This window comes from Elephantulus edwardii, unplaced genomic scaffold (assembly GCF_000299155.1).
Source record: "Elephantulus edwardii isolate Elephantulus edwardi_28Jun2011 unplaced genomic scaffold, EleEdw1.0 scaffold00054, whole genome shotgun sequence".
NCBI classification, from domain to species: domain Eukaryota; kingdom Metazoa; phylum Chordata; class Mammalia; order Macroscelidea; family Macroscelididae; genus Elephantulus; species Elephantulus edwardii.
The window spans coordinates 4,181,028-4,204,457 of record NW_006399804.1 but is presented as its reverse complement, the minus strand read 5'-3'; the positions used below and the strand labels follow the sequence as shown (position 1 = coordinate 4,204,457).

At 35.9% G+C, this 23,430-nt stretch overlaps 1 protein-coding gene across 1 annotated transcript in view; it reads right to left on the bottom strand.

Annotated features, from left to right (window-relative positions):
• Positions 1 to 23,430, bottom strand: part of MLLT10 (myeloid/lymphoid or mixed-lineage leukemia (trithorax homolog, Drosophila); translocated to, 10) — a 318,731-nt gene that overhangs the window by 138,887 nt on the left and 156,414 nt on the right. Inside the window, exons 5-6 of the mRNA XM_006887056.1 lie at positions 21,355 to 21,464; positions 2,315 to 2,418 (exon numbers count right to left, since the gene is read on the bottom strand). Coding sequence (XP_006887118.1) covers positions 2,315 to 2,418; positions 21,355 to 21,464 — 214 coding nt within the window. The remainder of the gene's footprint in view (positions 1 to 2,314; positions 2,419 to 21,354; positions 21,465 to 23,430) is intronic.

Genomic DNA, 23,430 nt, shown 5'->3' with positions numbered 1-23,430 from the left:
CTTAGCCAGCACTGGCCACGTTACTGCTATTTTCATACAACAATTGCTCCTGGGATGAAATGGTATCTTATCGTTGTTCTGATTTACATCTCCCTAAAGCTAATGATCTTTGAGCATTTCTTTACATGTTTGTTGGCCATCTAGATGTCTTCTTTGACAAAGTATCTATTGATGTTCTCTGCACATTTTGTAAATAGACTGTTTACCTCTTCTTTCTCAAAGTGTATACACTTTCTATAAACTTTAAAGATAATAAGCTGCTTGTCAGGTAATTGTCAATTTTTTTCTCCAGTTTTGTTTTGGGTTGGTTTTGGTTTTTTGTTTGTTTTTTAAAGTTAGGGTTCCCCCCCATTTCTTATTAATGTTATCATGGAGCTCTACTGGTTTAGTCAGCTAAGACAAGCGATTATACCTCAGAAAGATAGGCAATCTCCTCCCAGGTGGTTTATAGCATCAGAACCACAATGGAGAGTCAGGTAGGAATTCATTTTTCTCAGCCATTATCAGTATTCTTTCCTTTACATTTTGTAAACTTTTATTATTTTATTACTTTATATTGCACTATGGGTTCCAGTCTGTTTGAATGGGTTACATTCAGTTCCTTGAATGTACATTTCTATCCTTTTTCATAACACCTGGACTTTATTATTCCAACAAATCTTCAATAATTTTTCTGTTTTATACTGTGAGTGTTTAGGTTAAAGGGTAGATTTTCTTCCTGTTGTAGCATTGCAAACAAAAATAACTTATTCAGCTGATGTCTGCTGTATTGTATGATTCTTCTGTTTCTTTTTTCCCTGTGAATATTCTAACAGATTACTACTGAATATTTGTGCTCTATCTCACTAAGTTTGTTATCCGTTTTTTTTTTTCAATTATGTATTTCTGCATCCTAATGAGTTACCTATTTCCGAAATTTTAAGTCCAAGATGAGAGCTTGGTCATACGTCGCACCTCTTCTGGTCAGGAGGACATCAAGAGGTAGGGTACCCAGCTCAATCTTTCTGCCTAAGAATGGTACTTATGCCAGTTTAGAGCATGGTTGGTGGTTGTCAATGTTGTTGCTGCTGCTATGTGCTGTCGAGCTGCTTGTAACTCATAGAGACCCTATGTTCAGTAGCCCTGAAACTTGCTCTATCCGATGCCAACCTTATTGTCTCTGACACAACTACCCTCATTACCCCAGTTACTGAATCAATCCATTTCATCATTGGTCTTCCTCTCTTTCACTATCCCTCTACCACGACCATACTCCAGTTAAATGGCAACATTCACACCAACTATTGTTATCTTCTAGCTCTTCCTGAGGGTGCTGTTGTTGTGTGCCCTCGAGTTAGAACTGACCCGTAGGAGACCTTGCAGTGGGTTTTCAGAGGCAGTAAAGCATATGAAATGAGACTTCCCATCTCCATGCTGACCATTTGTTACTGAGTTTCCTGCCTGTACCAGTCCCTGTCACAAGCTAACTTCTGGTATGGATACTACACAATCCAAGGTTCACATGCAGACAAGACAACTGATTCATATGTCTGAGATGCAATGTTCATGGTTCTAAATGTTGTCAGTCTCATTATTAGATGATTTCATTAAATTTCTTACTTGACTGAGCATTTGAAATACTTTTTGGTATTTTCCTTTTAATCTCAAAGTTCCAGAATTAGCATCTGTATCTGTTATCTTTTGGTGTCTTCAGTAAAGAGAGTCTAGAATGATAGCCATCTTACCCAGAAGGGTACAAAAAATGTTCTTTAGAATAAATGAGTTTTCTCCCCAAGAAAATTAACATCTGATTTTACTTTTGCAATCTATGTCACAGGAAAATACAAAGTCCAAGCTTCGAATGATGTTATTAAGCCCCTAAATACAGATTATACAGACTGATGGGGGAAAAATTTTATTTGCCCAAGGCTAATCTTATAAGTCTGAATGTTTCTAGGTCAGAATACAGTACACAAGATAATTGAAAATTACATTTTAAGAGAAAAGTAATGGGGGAAATAGCACTGGGAATATTTAATTTTCTTTTGACATTCAAATACAGACTTGTTACATAACTTACAGCACAAAAAAGAAACTGTGCCATACCAAGGGTACCTATCTCATTTCTTTTAAGCCCAAACACATATGAAAGGGTAAGTGACCAATATTAATTATTTGACATGATATGAAACTGAAACTTACAAAGAATAAGATATTATCACCAGGATACACAGACTACAGACTCATTAGGAGTGAATAATTAGACCCAATTTTCTTTTAAATTAAATAAGAAAATTGCCAGTTTCAGTTATATGCAACGTCAGAAGGTACTTACCATGTTACATGGAAAGCCTGTCGACATCCATGTTTATTACATGTCATGCAAGCACCAGTAGCTGCTTTGCTTTCTCTTCCTTGTTCATCACAAATATAGCAAGTCTTATGACAGAGAAACAAACACAAAAATAAAAACAAAATATTTAAGAATCTGAAGTCTATAGTTATCTTCTATGTCAAAATCAGATATATACTATACTTCAATGAAATATTAACTGACAGTAATTATAAAAAACACAAACATGAAAATTTTAAAAAATAAAAAACCTTCAGATGTCAATACCAATAATAATTCATGAAGACACTAATTTAGTTATGAGTTACACAAAAAAAAAATAAATAAATAAATTAGGTATGTAGGAGACTCTGCATAGACACAAGCTAAGTCCAAGACGGGATCTCCCAAAATCTCTTTATTATAAAACCTCCTCTCCCCTCATGGATATTCAACTGACAAAGGCATAAAAAAGAGGTTTATTTTCCTTTCCTGCTGAAATAACCAGTGGCCTATTGATTAAGAGTTACGCCAACACCCCAAAGGTATGTAGTTCAAATCCATCAGTTGCTTCACAAGAGAAAGAGGGACAATTTTTGTCCTAAAGTTGTCTTTTCTCTGCATATCTGCTAAAGGACTAGGCAATAAGGAGTCAGTCAGACTTGATAGTACATAACCAAAAAAAAAAAAGGTATCTAATTTAAGAAGTTACCCTCACAGAGGAAAGAAACACAAAAATATACCTTTTAATTACTGAGGAAAATTCAGGCAATATCAATTAGTAAAAAGTTTGGTTTTTTGGGGTTTTTTTGTTTTATTTTGTTTTTTTAAGCAAAATGTTTTTAAAAAATAATTCTCAAGGAACTCCATAAGAGCTGCCATTGCCATTTGTCCAACCTGACCTGATAGGGCAGAAAGGAAGGCATTTATCTAATAAATAGTTTCAAATGCCCCCCTGTCAATGTACACCTCCAGTAGATCTGCCAGAAATATGATCCATTATCCAGGTGAATATAGATGATACAGTTACTTTTCAAAGATGCTATCAACTATCAGTAACCTGAAATCATGGCTATTTATATGATCAAATACTGAGTTACATAGTGGCAATATACCAAGACATAATTAGTAAAAGTATCAAGTGACAATGATAAAAAAGGAAGAATATAAATTGGTAGCATTGAATTACAAATGTAAAAATCACATTACTGTTTGTTCCACATATTTTCCATATAAAAATTTTAAAAACCCCCAAAATTTAAAAATACAAAAATCATCAGCTGATTAAAAGTTCAATATACAAAACTACATTGCAAAAAGTAAATTGAAACATTTCCTAAACAAAAATTAATTTCTTAAACATTAACGTTTTATAACCAGCTAACATCAATATATGCTGTATACTTTCATGAACCCTGCATTGTGGTACCAAAGAGCACCATTAATCAATACTTTATACTGGTTCTTTAAAAAGTTTATTTACTTTAGTAAACTCTTTGAACTCTCTTGCTGAAAAGCAATAGGATCTCTAATAACACTTAAGGGGTTCTAGTCATCACAAAATTAAGATTTCCAAAAACAACAAGAACAGAGTAAATCTTAACATCTCAATATGATAGGCCTCATAAACCCAAAAACCACAGAGGAGAATCAGTAGTTGGAAAAGACAGACGGGATGACAGGAATGAAGCTGGAGACAGAGAAAATTCTGTACAATGAATTATTCATTGTAAATACATTTTTATAAGAATCCTAAACAAAGGCTATATACACGAATTTTACCTGATGGTATGCATAGGAATCAGATCAATTACATCTATAGAAAGAATCGGTGGAGAAGTTCAGAATCAGCCATGAAAACTAAGCCAGGTGCTGTGGAACAGACTAACAACTATTCACATGCAAGTTCAGGCTGAATCTAAATAATATTAAATCAAATCCATAGAAATCAAAATTTGACCTTGAGTCTATCGCACTCGTATTTCAAAATCATCTCAGGAACAGGGAAGAGGCCTTGAACATTAATGAGCAAAGACCAGATGAGCAAAGACCAGATGAGCCTGTAGGAAGATACCAAGAATATCATCTAGGAAGAATGCAGGGGGTCACTACAAAGAAAAAGGAGGAAGAAAAGACCAAGATGGTTATCAGAAGAGACTCTGAATATTGTACTAGAGTACTGAGAAGTCAAAACAAAGGGAAGAAATAAAAAAGTTAAGGAGTTGAACAGAAAACTTCAAAGGGCAGTCCAGGAAGACAAATTATAGCATTATAATGAAATGTGCAAAGAGCTGGAGCCAGAAAATCAAAAGGGCTGAACACGCTCAACATTTAAGCTGAAGGAACTGAAGAATAAATTCAAATCGCAGGTTGTAATACTTAAGGATGCTTGAATTAAAAGAAGATGGAAATATCCTGTGCCCATTTTGCAAATAGGTTGTTTACCTTTATACTGGTGTGGCTTTCAAGTATTCTATAAATTCGAGTTATAAGTCCCATATCAGACATGTCATTACCAAATACTTTTCTCCCAATTCTGTGGCTTCCCTTTTTACCCTGTTGGAGAAGTTTTTGAATGTACATAGGGACTTGGTTCTTAGAAGGTCCTATTCGTCTATTTTATCCTTTCCCGGTTGTAGGTTTTTCAGGATGCGTAGAAGACTGTTTATGTTGTGGATTAGGGCTTCTAGGGTTCTTCCCCAGAAGCTCTTTCATGAAATTTATAGTCCTTGATTTTAGTCATAGGTCCTTCACCAAAGAAGACATTCAGATGGCAAACAAATACATGAAGAAATGTTCAAAATCCCTAGCTTTAAGAGAGATGCAAACCAAAACAACTATGAGATATCATCTCAACCCAGTCAGAATAGCAAAATTTAACAGAGCATCAAGTAACAAATGCTGACGAGATTGCGGAGAAACTGGAACCCTTATTCACTGTTGGTGGCAATGAAAAATGGTGCAACCACTATGAAAGACAGTATGGCGCTTTCTCAAAAAAGTTGCAGATAGAAATACCATTTGAACAAGCAATTCCACTACTGGGAATATATCCTAAAGAAACCAGAACTGCCACCCAAGCAGATATATATACACCCATGTTTATTGCTGCTTTGTTCACAACAGCAAAGAGTTGGAAACAGCCCACAAGCCCATCAACAAAAGAAAGATTCGAGAAGCTAACGGTTGTGTGGTATAATCACACAAAGGAATAGTATGCAGCACTGAAAAACAAAAATTCATAAAATACTAAACAAAATGTGTGACTCTGAAGAACATTATGCTGAGTGAAATACCTCAGTCACAAAAAGACAAATACTGCTTAATGCCACTGATATAAAACAGACTGACATGGGGGTTGGAGGAAAACTAAGAAAAGAGGGGATAAATAATATTCATAGCCTTGAAAGAGACAAGGGAGAGAACTGTATAAGAGGAATATATGATTAGGTATCATTAGCATGACAGAGCCCAGAATAAGAGGTACACAGTAAAATGATCAGGGGGAAGACAGTATAACAAAATAACTTCTGTTCCAAACACAAAAGCAAACTGAAAATGTGCAACAATGAATGAATGAATGGACATCCAAGTACTTTATAAACTTTCATTAGAATCTCAGTTTTAAAAAAAAGGGAAAAAAACCCCAACAACATACTAGCTGTGTACTCAAAAGACCAGGAAATTTACTTGAATATTAAACCTGCCCCTCTTCTTTGTGATAGCCCTTAACATACTAGCCTCCAATGTAATACAATTCAAATAATCAAGGGGGCGGGGGAGAAGATGGAAAGAGTATACAGAGTCACTGTACCAAAAGCAACTGGCCGACACAATAGAATTTCATAAAAAATGTATGAGCAAGGACCTGTGGTGATGAAGGAAGAAGTTCAAGCTTCTCTGAAAGAATTAGCAAAATACAAGGCATCAGGAATTGATAATATCACAACTGACATATTTCAACAAACAGATGCTGCCTTGGATGTGTCCTCACTAAGTTGTCAAAAAAAATTTGGAGGACAACCACCTGGCAAACTGACTGTAAGAGTCTGCTATTTGTTCCCATTACAAAGACAGAGTACAAAAATTATCAAACAGTATCAATAACATCACATGGAAGCAAGATTCTGCTAAAAATTATCCCAAAAACAACTGGAACAGCACATCAACAGAGAACTGCCAGCTGTGTGGGCTAGGTTTAGAAGAGGCCATGGTACTAGGGAAATTATAGCTAATGTTGTATGGATGGATGGATCTTGGCTGAAAGCAGAGAGTATCAGAGGAACATCTATCTGTGTTTCATTGACTATGCAAAGGCATTTGACTCTGTGGATCACACAAGCTGTGGCTAATGCTGAGAAGGATGGTAATCCCAGAACAATTGATAGTGCTTCTGTGAAACCTATACGTGGAGCAGGAGGCTATCATGAGAACAAAGCATGGTTCAAAATCAGGAACAGTGTATGCCAAGAAGGTGTCCTATCTCCACAACTTTTCAATATATGCAGAACAAATCATCCAGGAGGCTGGGCTGTAAGAGAAGGAATGTGGCATCAGGATTGGCAGAAGATTCATCAACAACCTGCATTATGCAGAGGATCCAACTTTGCTTGCTGAAACTGAGGAGGACCTGAAGTGCTTGCTGCAGAAAGTCAAGGACTAGGGGAGCTCTGGTGGACTAGTGGTAAGGAGCTGCAACTACAATCCCAGAGGTGCACGGTTCGAATCCACCAGATGCTCTGCCGGGGAAGGAGGGACAATCTCCTCCTCTACCAGTCAGATATGATTTGACGGTACACGCACACAAAAATAATAAAATAAAAATTTAAAAAGAAAGTCAAGGACTGTAGTCTTAAATATGGATTGAAGCTCAACATCAAGAAAACAAAGATTCTCACCACTTGGCCACTTGGCAGCATCATGATAGATGGTGAAGAGATTGAGATTGTTAACAACTTTAGTCTGCTTGGTTCCACAGTCAACACTCTTGGTAGCAGCAGCCAGGAAATTAAAAAAGACATTACACTGGGAAAGTCTGCTATCAGCGACTATTCTAGAGTACTGAGGAGCAATGATTTAAGCCTAGAGACTAAGGTGCGCCTGATCCAATCCATAGTTTTCGTAATTACTTGCTATGCATCAGAGAAATGGACAATGACTAGGGATAACAGGAGACGCCTTTGAGCTATAGTGCTGGAAGAGAGTACTGAATATACAAATGGAGTACTAGGAGAACAAAATTGTTCATCCAAGAGAGAATGAAACCAGGCTGCTCCTCGGAGGCAAAAATTTTTAAAGTTTGTCTGACATACTTCAGACATGTAAGGAATGAGACCAGTCCTTGGAGAGAGGCATCATGCTTGGAAGAGTGGAGGGGCAGCGCAAAAGAGAAAAATCCTTGATGAGATGGAGTGATTCAGTGACTGGCGTAATGGGGGTAGTAAGTGTATCAGACACAACAAGGTTGGCACAGGACAGAGCAGGGTTCAGAGCTGTTATACACAGGATCACTATGAATCGCAAGCAACTGGACAGCACACAATGACAACAACAACAAAAGATTTCTTTATTGTTTATGAATGTTTTGGGACAATAATAAAGAAGAGAAGTTGAGTAGTTTACCAACACAGCTCAGTAACCCCAAGCCTACTAGCTTCCCAGATGTTTAAGGTTGCCAAGCTCCACTTTCACCCTTACAATCAATATAACAAAAGGGTGGTAGGAAGAGAGAGAAGAAAAATATGTTTACTTGCACTTTTTAAAAATTATACTCAGCAAAACTGGAACTGTAAGATATTTTATATGACCTACCTAGGTTCTGCACAAGAAAAATTCAAGAGAGAACTTTCTGTTGCTGTTGTTAGCTGACACTGAGTTGAATACAAACAACAAATCTGAATCCTGTCCTATTCTGTGCCATACTCACAATCTCTAACATCCTCAAGTCCACTGTTGCAGTCATTGTGTCAAGCTACCTTGCTGAGGGTCTTCCTCTCCTACAATGTCCCACACCAATTTGCAACCATGATGTCCCATTCCATGAACAGCCTCTTCTAGGAACACGCCCAAAATAAACTTCAGCATGATTTTACTTGCATATTTTATTAGCAATATTCTTCAGTAATTCTAACATGCTGTTGGATCACCTGTTTGATTTTAGGATAGGAACAAATATGATCTCTTTCAGTCAGTTTAGCCAGGTCTCCCAAATTTCTTAGCATAGACTAGGGAGCATGCTCCATCAGTTTGTTAAAGCATGTCAGTTGGTACCCCATTTAAACCTATGTCCCTTTTTTAATATTTTTCCCCCATACAATCCGTACTGTTTGATCTTACTCCTTTCATTACCACTGGTCCTTCAACACATTACTACTTGAAATGATTCCATGTCAGTAGTCATTCTGATATAATATTTCTGTCTATTCCCACCATCTTCTTATGATGTATCCTGAATTATTCAAGATTTTGTCCACTATGTCCTTTAGTATCACAACTAAAGGCTTGTGGTTTTTCACCTCTTTCAAGCTTTCAAATGCCAAGCAAGTTCTTCCCCGTATTTTTGCTAATTCCAGCTCCTTGAACATTTGATTATACTACCATAGTTCTTTAAAATATACTTTTCATCTCCTTTACTTCAAATGGACTACATAACATTGAAAAAACAAAAATCCTCAACACTGAACCAACAGGGAACACCATGATGGTTGGAGAAAAGAATGAAGTAGTTAATTATTTCATCTTACTTGATTTCACAATTAAGACCACTGGTATCAGCAATCAAGTAATCAAAAGTTATATGCCATTGGGGCAATCTACTTTCTAAGACCTCTGCAACATGGTGAGGAATAGTGATGTCAGACAGTTTCAAGACTTAGGTGCCCTAGTTTCAAGCCCCAATTATTTTGTATGCATCTGAAAGGTGGTCAAAGAATAGTATAAGGTAAGATTTGCTAAAAAATTGTCCCACCACTCATGTTCCTTCATTAAAAAAAAAAAAAGGTGAATGAGAAAGGTGGGTGTTTGACATCAGGCAGTCAAAGCCAGGCCTCAGGGAGACTGTCTGTCAAATCTGAAAAACATAAAGAAGAGGAAAGATGGTTGACATATCCCTATAAAAGAATTTATGTGGGAATTTGAGTGATCATGGTTCTAGAATATGTTAGAGTTTTAAATCTGCAAAGGAAAAATATCTTTTGCCTATAAAGAAAGATAATGGTGAAATAACAGTGTGTCCTGCAACTATAAGGCTTAAGAAAAGTCTGGAGCTGTAAATTACTCCAAGTTACTATGTTAACCCATCAACAAATGAGTGGATAGAGAAGCTGCGGTATAGTCACACAATGGAATACTACGCTGCACTGAAAAACAAGGAACTCATGAAGTATTACTCAAAATGGATGACCCTGGAGTATATTATGCTGAGTGAAATTTCTTAGTCACAAAAGGACAAATATTGCATAGTGCCACTGTTATAAAACTGGCATCAGAGTTGGGGGAAGACTGAGAATGACAGGATAAATTATGTATACTGCCTTGAAACAGATGAGGGAGAGAACTCTTTAAAAGGGATCTATGATTAGGCATTACTGTCATGACAGGAGTCCAGAGCGAAGGCTGCATAGTGGAGTGACAATGACAAAGAACTACCAGAAATACAAGCTAGGTTTAGAAAAGGCCATGACACTAGGGGCAACATAGCCAATGTCAGATGATCTTGGCTGAAAGCAGAGTACCAGTAATGTCTATTTGTGTTTCACAGAATATACAAAGGCATTTGACTGTGTGGATCACAACAAATTGTGGTTAATCTTGAGAAGAATGAGAATCCCAGAACTGAAAAGTGCTACTGGTGAAACCTATACTTGGACCAAAAAGCAGTCGTCGGAACAGAGAAAGGAAACACTACATGGTTCAGTCTGGAAAGAAGTGCATCAGGGTTGCATCCTGACTGTATACCTGTTCAATTTCTATGCAGAATAGATCATTCGGGAGACTGGTCTTTATGACAAGTAATGTGACATCAGGATTGGAGGAATATTCATCAACAGCCTGCAACATGCAGGTGACACAACCTTGATTGCAAAATCTCAGTAGAACCTGAAGCATTTGCTGTACAACATCAAGGAATGCAGTCTTCAATATGGACTGAAAGTCAACATCAAGAAAACAAATATTCCCCGGGCTGGGCCAACTGGTAACACCATAATAAATGGATCAGTGATTGAGACTGCTAACAATTTCCACTTAGAATGCTCCTCAATCAACATTTTTGGCACAAGTAGTCAGGAAATCAAAAGATGAATTGCATTAGGAAAATCTGTTGTCAGAGACCTTTCCAGATTGCTAAAGAGCAACGATGTCAATATAGAGACTAAGGTGCACCTGCCCTAGGTCATGGTCTTCACAATTACATGCTATCCATCAGAGAGCTGGATAATATCTAAGAATGACAGAAGAGTTGATGCCTTTGACTTGTGTTGCTAGAGAAGAGTACTGAATATAACATGGATTGCCAAAAGACCAAACAGGTCAGTCCCAGAGAGGGTGAAAGTCAGTTGCTCTTTAAAGGTGAAAGTTTTGAAACTATGTCTCACAAACTTTGGGCACACTGCCAAGAGGGATAAATCTTCATAAAATGACATCATGCTTGGAAGAGTAGAGGTACAGCACAAGACAGGATACCTGGAGGAGATGAACTGACTCAGTAACTAGGGTTATGAAGGCAGGTTATATTAAAGAAACTTAGATTGGTTCAGAATAGGGCAGGGTTCAGAGCTACTTACTGTGCATAGGGTCACTATGAGTTGCAGTCAGTTTGACAGGACATAACAACAAAATATCTGAGACAGATGACATAAATTAAGAGTTTTATGCAATCTTATTCCACGCTAAAAATAAGAGTAGATTAATGATATGTGTAACTCCAAAGGCACACAGCTTAAGGCCAGAAGGCATGCAGTTTAAGAGCCACCAGCTGCCCTGTAAGAGAAGGATGGACAATCTCCTCCCGTACGATTAACTGCCTCTGAAAACCCACCAAGAGTGTCAGGTATGAAGTCGGTTCCAACTCTACAGTACACAACAACAACAAGTGTAATAAAATGAGAAAAAAAATAAAGCTGCACATATAATTTTCTCTGATCTACTTCTCATAAATTATTAAATAAATGACTGAACATCCTCTTTTTTTAAGTAAAATTTTTATTTTATGCTAGTTTATTTACAATGTTTGTATACAGTTTTCATACTGGATCTTTCCCCTTTCCCTTACCCATATATCCCCTCTACCCATCAAACTGTGCAACTCCTATGATTACCCCCTCTGCCCATGGCCACCCTCACCCCTCTGCTCCTACCCTCACACACTTGGATGCTCATATAAATTTTACTAGTTATCTTTCTATTTCTACGTTAATGGTCTTATATAGTATTTGTCCTTTTGGGACTGAGTTAGTTCACTTAGCATAATGTTCTCCAGTCCCTCCCAAGTTAAGGAGTGATTTTCAAAGCCACTGCCTTCCACATGCTGCATAGTATTCTATCATGATGAATGGGACCTTCTAAAAATTAAATCCATGTATGCATCAAAAATATTTTCCAACAGAGTGAAAAGAAAACCTACTGACTGGGGAAAAAAAACATTTGGCAATACCATTTCAAACAAGGGTCTCATAACAAAATTTTACAGAATCCTACAGGGTCTCCGCAACGAAAAAGACCCAACCACCAAATGGGCAAAAGACATGGAAAGATTTTTTGCAGAGGAAGATATTCCAATGACCAACAGACACACAAAAATGCTCAAAATCACTGGCAGTGTGAGTGATGCAAACCAAAACCACAATGAGATATCATCATCTCACCCTAGTAGCATTGGCAAAGTTTAACAGGACAGCAATTAATAAATGTTACAGAAAATGTGGTGAAATAGGAACTCTTATACATTGCTGGTGGGACTGTAAAGCGGTACAACCACTCTGGAAGACAGTTTGGCATTTCCTCAATAAGCTGAACACAGAAATTCCATATGACTCAGCCATTCCACTGCATGGAATATTCCCCAAGAAAACGAGAACTGAGGCACTAATGGAGATTTGTACACCAATGTTCAAAGCAGCATTAGTCACCATCGCAAGAACATGGAAACAGCCCAAATGTCCAACCATAATCAAATGGATTGAGAAATTATGAACACCCTCTTTTAAAAGTTGCCAGAAATTCTTGTGTGAATTTCAGAACACTTTTCATTTATCAAAATTTCAAGTTTGTACAGACAGTAAATTAGTTATTGTCAAAAAGTAAACCTATCTGAATTAGCACATCTAACTTTCCATTTGTCCATCAAAAATCTTTACAGCTTAAAACAACAGTAAGACACCATCCATCCCAGTAGCAGTAGCAAAGTTTAACAGGACAGCAACAAGTAAGTATTGGAGAGGAGGCAGACAGACTAGAACTCTCATGCACTGCTGGTTGGACTGTAAAATGGTATAACCATTCTAGAAGGCAGCTTGGTGTTCCCTAAAAAAACTGAACACAGAAATCTCATATGACCCAGCTATTCCACAACTAGGAGAGGGAGGAGAAAACACCAAGGAAATTAAAATTGAAACAAAAACAGAGATATGTACATCTATGTTCACAGTAGCATTATTCATAGTAATCAAGATAATGTAAACAGCCCAAATGCTCACCAACAAACAAATGGATTGAGAAACTGTAGTACATCCACACAAAAGAATACTAAGCAACACTAAGAAATAACAATTTCAAAAAAATGCTACATAACATAGGAGAGTCTAGAGCACATTAGTCTGAGTGAACTACCTTAGTCTCATAAGGACAAATACTGCAAAAACTATTATTGTAAAAATGGGAGAATAACTACTTAAACATATGTGAATGTCCACATAGGGTAAAGTGGGTAGAAAAGAGGGAAAGGTGGGGAAATACTGGACTAGCAGAGTTTTGTGGACAGATGTGAAGGGAGGAATGAAGGAACGGAAAGGATCAATGGGAACTGGAAGAGAAGGTGTGATGATAAGCATAGAACAAGAATGATTAATTGTCCCAAATCCAGTTTATATCAATAGTTATATGAAAAAAAGTAAATGAAACATTGTATAAAACAATTTTAAAAAACTTTACATGTTCTTTCATACTTAATTGGATACAACATTGATCAGACATGAAAGGATGATACATTTTAAAGTACTATATCTAGAAAACTCATACATCTTAAAAAGTATCCTCTATGTTCAATTTCTAATGATAGAACAGTTTATCTAGGTGAACACAGCTTCAAGCCCAGATAACTAGACCAAGGTGCTATTTTAGAAATTTAGAACTAGGACAACTGTAGGATTGGGAGCTGGAGAACTCATCCAAAACGACAAGCAGACCTAGAAATTACATGCAAATAGAAGAGAAGGCACAGTCTTAAGGTAAACGGAGAAGCAAAACTATATATTCTCAACAAAGATGTAAAGAACAGTAGATAGTATTTGACTTTTGATACCAGGCTCAACTCTCCAAGCAGTACTGACACTGCCTACTTATCTTTTATCTACTTATCTTTTAGCCTACTCTATTATATTTCTGCTACTTTTACTATATTTGAAGTTTTCCAAGAACAAGATTCCCTATTGTTGTATTTTTTTTATGGGGGGGGAAAAGGGTTCTGAAACTTGCCTTGTTTTATTATCACATTTCCAGCAATGTAATTTCTATGTTTCTAGAAAAGCTTATCTTCTAACCAACTATAAAGACCCCTGGTGGCACAGCATGTAATGCATGGAACTGTTGAAGTTGGCAACTCAAATCCACCAATCACCTTACAAGAGAAAGATGACCACTCAACATCCATTAAGATTTCACATCTTCAAAAACCACTAAGTTGGAACCAACTCAATAGCAGTGATTTTACTGGTTTTGGTTATATTCACTATAAAGGACTAAGTGTAACAATAGTCCAATAATCATGTATCTTTCTACCATAATAAAGGCAATCAGGTCTCCTTGGAAAAAAATGGCAATTCCAGAGCTAGTGGTGGAAAAAGGTAAGGATGTTGCTGGAAGATACTACTGTATTAAAAGTAAATACTTCATGGATGATAATGTTATCACACAAGATAAAAGACATTCAAGCTCAACATAAAACAATTTTAGCATCCATAAAAATCAATGCAATAAACTATGATCCACTAAAATAATATCCCTACCCTCCATAGTCTAATAAATCACTGAGGAATGTTATCTTGTCATCAAGTGTCATTGAGATGAGAGCTGAATATGACTCATAGTGGCCACATGAAAAATAGATCTGAACCTTGTACTGTATCCTGTGCCATCCTTATCACCCCTACACATTTGAGTTCACTGCCACAAGCACTGCAACAATCCACTTATTTTGAGCGTCTTCCTCTTTCTTGCTGACCTTTGGTGTCCTTCTCCAAGGGCTAATCTCTCCAGAAAACATGTCCAAAGTATGTACGACAGGGCTTCTAAATACTTGCTTCCGAGGTTCAGTCTGGTTTCACTCTCTCCAGGACAGACCTGTTGTTTTCTTAGCAGTCTATGGTACATTCAATATACTTTTCCAGCACCAAAACTCAAAGGCATCAATTCTTATTCTGTCATCCTTAGTCACTGTCCAAGCTCTCTAGGGCACAGGAAGTAACTGCAAAGACCATGGCCTAGATCAGGTGCACCTTAGTCTTTAAAGTGCCATCACTGCTTTTTAGCACTTTGACAAGATTTCTGACAGCACACTTCCCCAATGTAATTCATCTTTTTATTTCCTGACTGCTATTGCCAAGAGTGTTGATAGTGGAGCTGAGCAAGCTGAAATTGTTAACAACCTCAATCTCTTCTCCATCTATTGTGGTGCTGCCAGTTGTGAGAATCTCTGTTTTCTTGATGTTGAGCTTCAATCCATATTGGAGGTTTCAGTCCTTCACCTTCTGTAGCAAAAGCCTCAAGTCTTCCTTAGTTTCAGCAAACAAGGTTGTGTCATCTGCATAATGCAGGTTCTTGATAAGTCTTCGTCCAATCCTGATGCCACATTCCTTCTCATAAAGACCAGACTCCGAGATGATCTGTTCCACATACAGACTAAAAGAGCCTATTAAAGAGATAGGATGCATCCCCAGCATAAACTTTTCTTGATCCTAAAACATGAAGTACTTCCTTGCTTTGTTCCATGGACTGCTTCCTGGTCCAAGTATAGGTTTCACATGACCACAAACAAATGTTCTGGGATTTCCATTCTCCTCAAGGTTAGCCACAAGTTGTAGTGATCCACACTGTCAAATGTCTTTGCACAGTCAATAAAACACAGATAGACATTCCTTCTCTGCTTTCAGCTAAAATCCATCTAACATTAGCTATAATGTACTTAGTGATACAACCTTTTCTAAACACAGCATGCATATTTGACACTATCAAATTAGAAGAGACTCACTGCTGTTCCTCCAACAGATTTTCAGGGACTGTAAATTGCATGGGAATAAACTATCCATCTTTCTCCAATAGAGCAGCAAGTGGATTCGAACAACATGCCTTCTGAGTTAGCAACCCAAGTCCTTACCACTAAGCCACCAGAGGTCTTCATTTGGAGAATGAAAAAGGCTTTTATTATAGTGGATTGCCAACTGATGATAGAGGGGGAGTGGAGTGGAGATGAAGGAATCAGAAAAGGATTTATGAAGTCCTGGTATTATATTAGGGTGCTTTAGAGACTTAGAGGGAGGTTCACTGCTAACCCAAACATGGTTCCTCTGATCAACAGCTCCACAAGAAAGAGAACAATAAACCCATCCCTTCTGATTTACAGTCTCAATAAATCCACTGGACAATCAGTTATATGCAAGTCTCAACTCAGAAGCAATGACTGTGTATACATTATCTGATAATGCATGATTTAGCTAGGAAACACTGGTGAATACTAAAACTAGTGAGTAAAAGTCAAATGAGAGGCAAAATAAAGCCAAACCCACTGCTACTGATTACACCTCATAATGATGCTCCATCAGGTTTCTATGGCTTGAAATCTTTATGAAAAACTATCCATCTACCTTCCTTACAGCAACTAGTTATCTCAGAAACATATTACATATTAAAACACATATAGTTATAAACCAAGTAATTCCCCATAAAATGCTCACTTGATTATAAAGAAAAAATATTAACCTTATAGTGAAGAAATCAAACAGATCTCATTCACATTAAATGACTATGTTAATGCCAACAATGATAAAAGTGGAAATCATACTCCAGCTAAACAAAACTGAAATTATAATGTATCAACAGTGAAAATGGAAATAATGTTCATGAGACTAGAGAATAGAGGAATAAAAATAGAGCATCACATCTTTGATGTTCTGCCAAACATATGTCATTCTCATGTAATCATAAAGAAATTTCAGACAAATCACAACTAATAGACATTCATTTAAAAAACTGGCCTATGATCCTCACAAATAATAAAGTTAGAAAAACCAAGGTAAGAGCGATTTAGTAATTGCAACTGAATGAGCAATTTTTTATTTTTTTGCCTTGAGAGCTATTACTGTAAAAAATTTGAGGAAACATAAATGAAGTCTGTGGATTAAGTAATTTCTTGATAAGAAATTCATTATTTTTGTTTCTTTATTCTGGTTCTACAGGATGATATTTTGCTTTAAAGGAAATATATTCAACAGTAACAAGATACTATGTTGGCCACTTAATGGTATTGTGGGGAAAAAAGCTCTTTAGATTATTTCTAAAATTTTTCTCTAAATTTGACACTGTCTCAGAATTAAAATGAAAAACAAGCATATTTTTTAAACAAACAAGCATTTTTTAAGAAAAAAATTGAGAACACTTAGAAAGTATTTACATTGTACAAAATTTGTAACTATATTTTAAAGGCAGAAACATAAGAGATAAATTCAAGTAAATCATACAAAAATTTTAAGCTTATATACTGAACTTCTTATGTGCCGTCGAGATGCCTTCAACTCATAGCAACCAACAGCTCTGAAGCCTGCTGTGTCCTGAGCCAGTCTCACTGTCTCCAACACAACTAACCCAATTGCCCCAGTTATTGTATAAATCCATCTCATCCAGGATTTTCCTCTCCTACATTGTCCCTCCACCCTTCCAAGCATGATGTCTTTCTTCAAGATCCAGTGCCTTCTGGCCACATGCCCAAAGTATGTGAGACGAAGCTTCAAAATCCTAGAGATGGAGTCAGAAAATCAAAAGGGCCAAATTCGGCATTTCTCACGCTGAAGGAACTAAAGATTAAATTCAAGCCACAAGTTGCAATACTTAAGGGAAAAAAAATCTGAACGATACAGGAAGCATTAAAAGAAGATGGAAGGAGTACACAGAGTCATTGTACCAGAAAGAATAGGTTGACACTGAAGAATTTTAAGAAACAACATATGATCAAGAGGCAATGGTGATGAAGGAAGAAATTTCTATACTAGAAAAAAATTAATTGGTTAGAGTATCAGTTACAAAAAAACCATAGAGACACAATGAAAGTGTTTGGTTTTGGTTATTTTGGGTTTTTTATTTTTTTATTACTTTTTTTGTGTGTATCATCAAATCAGATCTGACTAGTACAGAAGATTACCCCTCCTTCTCCAGAAGACCATCTGGTGGACTTGAACCACATATCTCTGGGACTGCAGTGCAGCTTCTTCCCACTAGGCCACCAGAGCTCCCCTGAAAGTGTGGGGTGTTTTTTTAAAAAATAAATAAATAAATTATAAGCAGAAACATAAAAGTGCATGCAGTTTAAAAGAATAATATGCTTGCAATTAAGAAAGAAAACAAAAACCTAGACAAAAAAAGATTACCAAATTAAATACAAGAAGGAAAAAAGAAAGGAATATGGAAGGCCAATAAACAAAAATAAACACATTTAACCTTACCAGGTACTATAATATTATCGCACTGAAATATCAGGATTTTAGATATTTTAAAAAGTAATACCCAGTTCTCTAAGAGAACTGAATATTCATCAACAACTTGCATTATGCCAATAGCACAACTCCACTTGCTGTAAATGAAGAGGACTTGAAATACTTGCTGCAGAAGATCAAAGGCTGCAGCCTTCAAAATGGAATGCACCTCAACATCAAAAAAACAAAAATCCTCATCACTGTACCAAAAATACAACATTTTAACAGATGGAGAAAAGATTCAAGTTGTCAACAATTTCATTTTACTTTGACCCAAAATCAAACTCATGCTAACAGCAATAAAGAAATCAAGACATGTTACACTGGGGAAAATGAGACCAAGGTTCTCTTTCCAGAGAGCTAAGGAGCAAGAATATCAGTTTAAACTAACGTGCAACTGATTCAAGTCATAATGTTTTCTATTACTTCCTGTACATCTGAAAGTTAAACAATGAATGAAGAAAACAAACAAATCATCAATGCCTTTGAGTTGTGGTGGTAGAGTTGAATCCTTAATAGCCTATGGACTGTGAACTGGGGAAGAGAGAGAGAAGGGAGAGAGGAGAAAATGTGCAACAAAGAACAAATGAATAATCAACTTTTCTGTAAAATTTCTTTAAAAATCACAATTATAAATTAAAATTTTACTTTAAAAAAAAACACACCAACAAATCTGACTTAGGGAAGTGCAAACAGGATAGTCCTTAGAGGGAAGGATGGTGAAACTTTGTCTCACACACTTTGGGAATGTTGTCAAGAGGAGCCAGTCCATAGGGAAAAATAAAAATATATCATGTTGGGAAAGCATGACAAACAATGAGAAGAAGAGCCCCCAAAAGACAGACTGACACACTGACAGTAATAATGGCAATAAGGATATCAGAGATTCTCAGGATGTAGGAGGACAGGGCAAGTTTCATATCTGTTATCAGTAGGATCACTATGAGTCTTCTTGGCTCGAGGGCACGTAACAACAACAGTAATACCATTTACAAAATGACCAATCTCATTCAGTATATTATTGAAAATTTCAAAATCTCACTAAATTTTTGCACAGAACTTTCACTGCTTTGTGTGTATATATTTATATTTTCAGGACACCAAGATATAAAGGGTTGCTTAATTAAATTCATTTTATTGATGCTAATAATATTAAATATATAAAAATAGAGTCCTGGTGCCCTAGTAGTAAGAAACCACAATGCCAATTGCAAAGATAGGCAGTTCAAATCAACCAGCTGTTCCATGGAGAAAGTCCTGCAATTTATGTCTCCGAAAACCCACAAACAGCAGTAACAATACTAAATATTATGCACTATGTATCCATTAAAAAATAATAACAAAAGCATATCTTACTAAACTATTAAGTTTAGTAAAATTTCAAAATCGACTGAATAGTGTAAGGAATATGATAAAAGTTTTGTCTGTGTTTTTAAAATGGATCTATCTATATGGAAAAATTCAGAGAAAAGGTTTGAGAGGGTCTGAATAATATGGTTTTTGTCCATGTACTTTTCTGTACTTTTCATTTTAAAAATAAGTAACAGCAATCCGTATAGTAAGATTTTATATATACAAAAATATCTGAAACCTTGAAATCAGTATTGACAACACCTTCTTCTACATTTAGTCTCCAGGTACTTTCCAAACAAATGGTGACATAATATCAGAGTGCATACTGTATAACAATAAAGTATTGTAAAATGTTCAAAAGTACATCTATTCCACACTTTACTATTTGATTTCCCACGTTCTACATCGACAACAATATTAAGTAAAATAGTATCCACAGTCTATGAGCCTATGAGAAACTATTGATTCACACACCTCAACTCATTCCAGGCTAGTGGGGTGCTGCATATTTTGTGGTCATAGCCTCCTGGCCCACCTGACTAAAGGTAGCAACAAGTTAGTGGGTGTTGTCAGTTCTCGGTTCCCTGAGGCCCAGCAGTTCAAAATTGCTCTGGGTTAAAGAGGAGGAAATAGAGGTACCAGAGAAAGTGTTCCAAAGGGAAAAAAAAGTTTAGAAGTTTAATGGTATCTCAAAGAGAACTGAATCAGGCCTCTGCCTCTGTGGGGCCCAATGAGTGTGTGAGTGTCCTATAATCTCTGAAGAGGAAACCCTGATGGACCACATGGCTTACAGAGTGGTACGAATGAGTCTTGGAGATGACTCCATAAGAAGATTTCTGATTCAGCAAAAAGTAAAAGCAAAAGGGCTTAAGCTTTAGGCCTTCCAGTTACATGGCCCTCCTGCATATACTTTAGTCTCCTTCAAGGCTACTATACCACAGAAAGTAATTTATAACTGAACTCACACAATGATAAACACATTCAATAAATACTAATTGTTATAATTTCTAGAATTATATACTCTTAAGGTAAAATAATTGGAAAAACAAGTAACAGAGAAATAGGAAATATTTCTCATTTTGCATAATGCCAATTTATACAAAAAGATCTGGATTTTGAAACCTCACTACGTGAATAATAAGCAAGTTGGGTGTAAAAAAAAGTACGTATAGTAAGTGAATAAATTTTCTAAATCAAAACAAATATAGAAAGCTACAGTTAAATATTAACTATGACTTTTTTTATAAAAAAAATGATGGGTTTGAAAATAGCATTTCTTTTGTCCCTAGCTTTCTGATACAGTATTTTTTTTCCTAAGAAAGAAGGTATAAAACTATTACTACTAATAAAATCTAAATAAAACTAATAGACTTAAAACAAAAGCTAATTAAGTTACTAATACCTTGACTCTTTAAAGAGGGGGAAAATCTCTAATTCAATAAGCATAAATCTGTAGGAATTAAAATATTCTTTAAAATATGAGAATGTTAAAATTCTAAATTAGTGTTAAAGACAACAGGTTTTGCTTTCTTTCGTTTTTAGTCTTATAATCTTTCATAACCTTTGAATAAATGTAGTTTAGCACAGTAATGATAGTGTTTTCCAAGTCTCTAAACTTATAATTTAGTGGTGGTCTATAACCCCCTCAAAAAGAAAAAAACTTTCCTTTAAACTTGGCAATTTTAAAAAAGCTGTATTCCAATAATAATAATAATAAAAAAAAATTCACTCTACCTTATTATAACGATCATGGGGAACAGACTGTAAAACAATTGGTTCCATTGTAGAAACATTGGCAAATTGTACCTCTGGAATATACAGGGCACAAACCACATGAGCCCAACCTAAAAACAAATAAATAAAATTATGTCACTTAGGTTAAAAAAAAAAGCATTTTCACAGAAAAATGAGATAATTCATTTTCTGTGGAAATCCTTTAAAGCCTATTTAAGTAAATGCACAATTAAGAAACTAACAAATAGGTGCTGAATTTCACAGAATGAAAATAGTCAAACTACTAAATACAAAGCATTCTCAATAATTTCTCCAGTTAGTTTATACACACAGTAGTATAAATAAAGGGAAACATTTTTACATTCAGATGCCAGGGCTCACAGCTTATACAATAACAGATTAATATAATCTGAAGATGAAATAATGCAAGGTGATTAATAGTTTAATAATTAAGGTTGATTATTTTATTCTTATTAATACTTAAACATCAGTCTTAAAATTTTACATTACCACAAAGAAAACAGAGCTACCTAAGTTAATTTTAATATTAGTTATTTTAATAGTTTACTTACAATTATTTTGGAATTATAATTACATTCATTGTTCCTTTAATTTTTGAACTATGACTAAAGGTACCAAAGAATGAGTATGACAGTGAAGGATTTCTGGGCAAAACTGGAAAAGGATATAAGTTAAATACATATAGCTTCTGGCCACTTTTGCCTGGAAAATAAATGTCCATTCTAAAGGAAATAACTTAAATGGTAGTAGGGCTTATAATAAGCTCAGGAAGCTAGTTTTCCATAGGCAAACAACAAAGAAGAAAAGTTCATCTGCCCTTCCCACTTACCATCATCCCTACAGTTATGACATTGAGGAGCTCCAAATTAACACTAAGAGTAAACTTAAAAATACATAGGCCCTTCTCAGTTTAAGAAAAGATGATACCTGGACCCTGTCTCTTTCACTCAACTATGACTAAGAAAATTTTTAATTTCCATTGGTCCCAGGAAACAGACTGGGGAGGAGGGGTAGGTAAGGAATACTATTACTTTAATTCACTAATTACTAAACATAAAATAGATTCTAAAATAACTTTCCACAATCAAAACACCTCTGGTGATGTAGTGAATAGGGACTTGACTGCTAACCCAAAGGTGGTGCCTCTCTGGCAATTCAAATCCACCAGTGACGACTCAGGACAAACATGGGCAATCTCCTCCCATAATGTACAGCCTCAGGAAACCTACTGGAGGATTAGCGGTCAGTTCTCACTCCATAGGAATGAATTCGAGACTTTTTTATTTTTCTGGGCACATGAGAAATAAAACCAACAAAAGTCAATCCAGTTAAAATATATTGCTATATATTAATTATCAAATGTTGTTGCTTGTCATCAAGTCAGTTCTGACCCACAATTACTTCATGTGACAGAACAGAAAAGACACACAGACTTGTCTAGGCTGAGATCATCAGAATCTATTGGGAGAAACACTAGAGACATTTGAACCACCAACCTTTCCAACAGATGCTGAGTGCTTAACCTTTGTACCACAACGACTCTGTGGTGTTACCAAATACAGACATTAAATGCATGATGCTTATTCAACCATATACATATAAAACTAAAAATGTCTATAAAGAAATTAAAGCTGTAAGTCAAATAAAAATTTCATATCTGAGACAAAGAAATTAAACTTCAGTAAGTAAGATTAATAAATGTTGAACATGAATGAAAATAGTAGCAAAGTAGGTCAAGAGAATATATATAAATGTCAGAACAAAAGAATGAAAAACAAGGGAGGAGAAAGGTGCCCAAGAATGAACAAGTCTAGCATTCATGTAATTAGAGTCCCAAATAAATACCTAAAACTTTATAGAACTGATGAAAGATAGAAAATTGCAAACTAAAGAAATACTGTAACAACAAACTACTCATTGTCATGGAGTTAGAATAGATTCACAGCTGCCCCTCCAGCAAGTTTTCAGAAACTGTAAATAGCACAGGAGGAGATAACTCATCTTTCTCCCACAGAGCTGCTGGTGGACTCAAACCGTGGACCTTGGGTTTGGCAG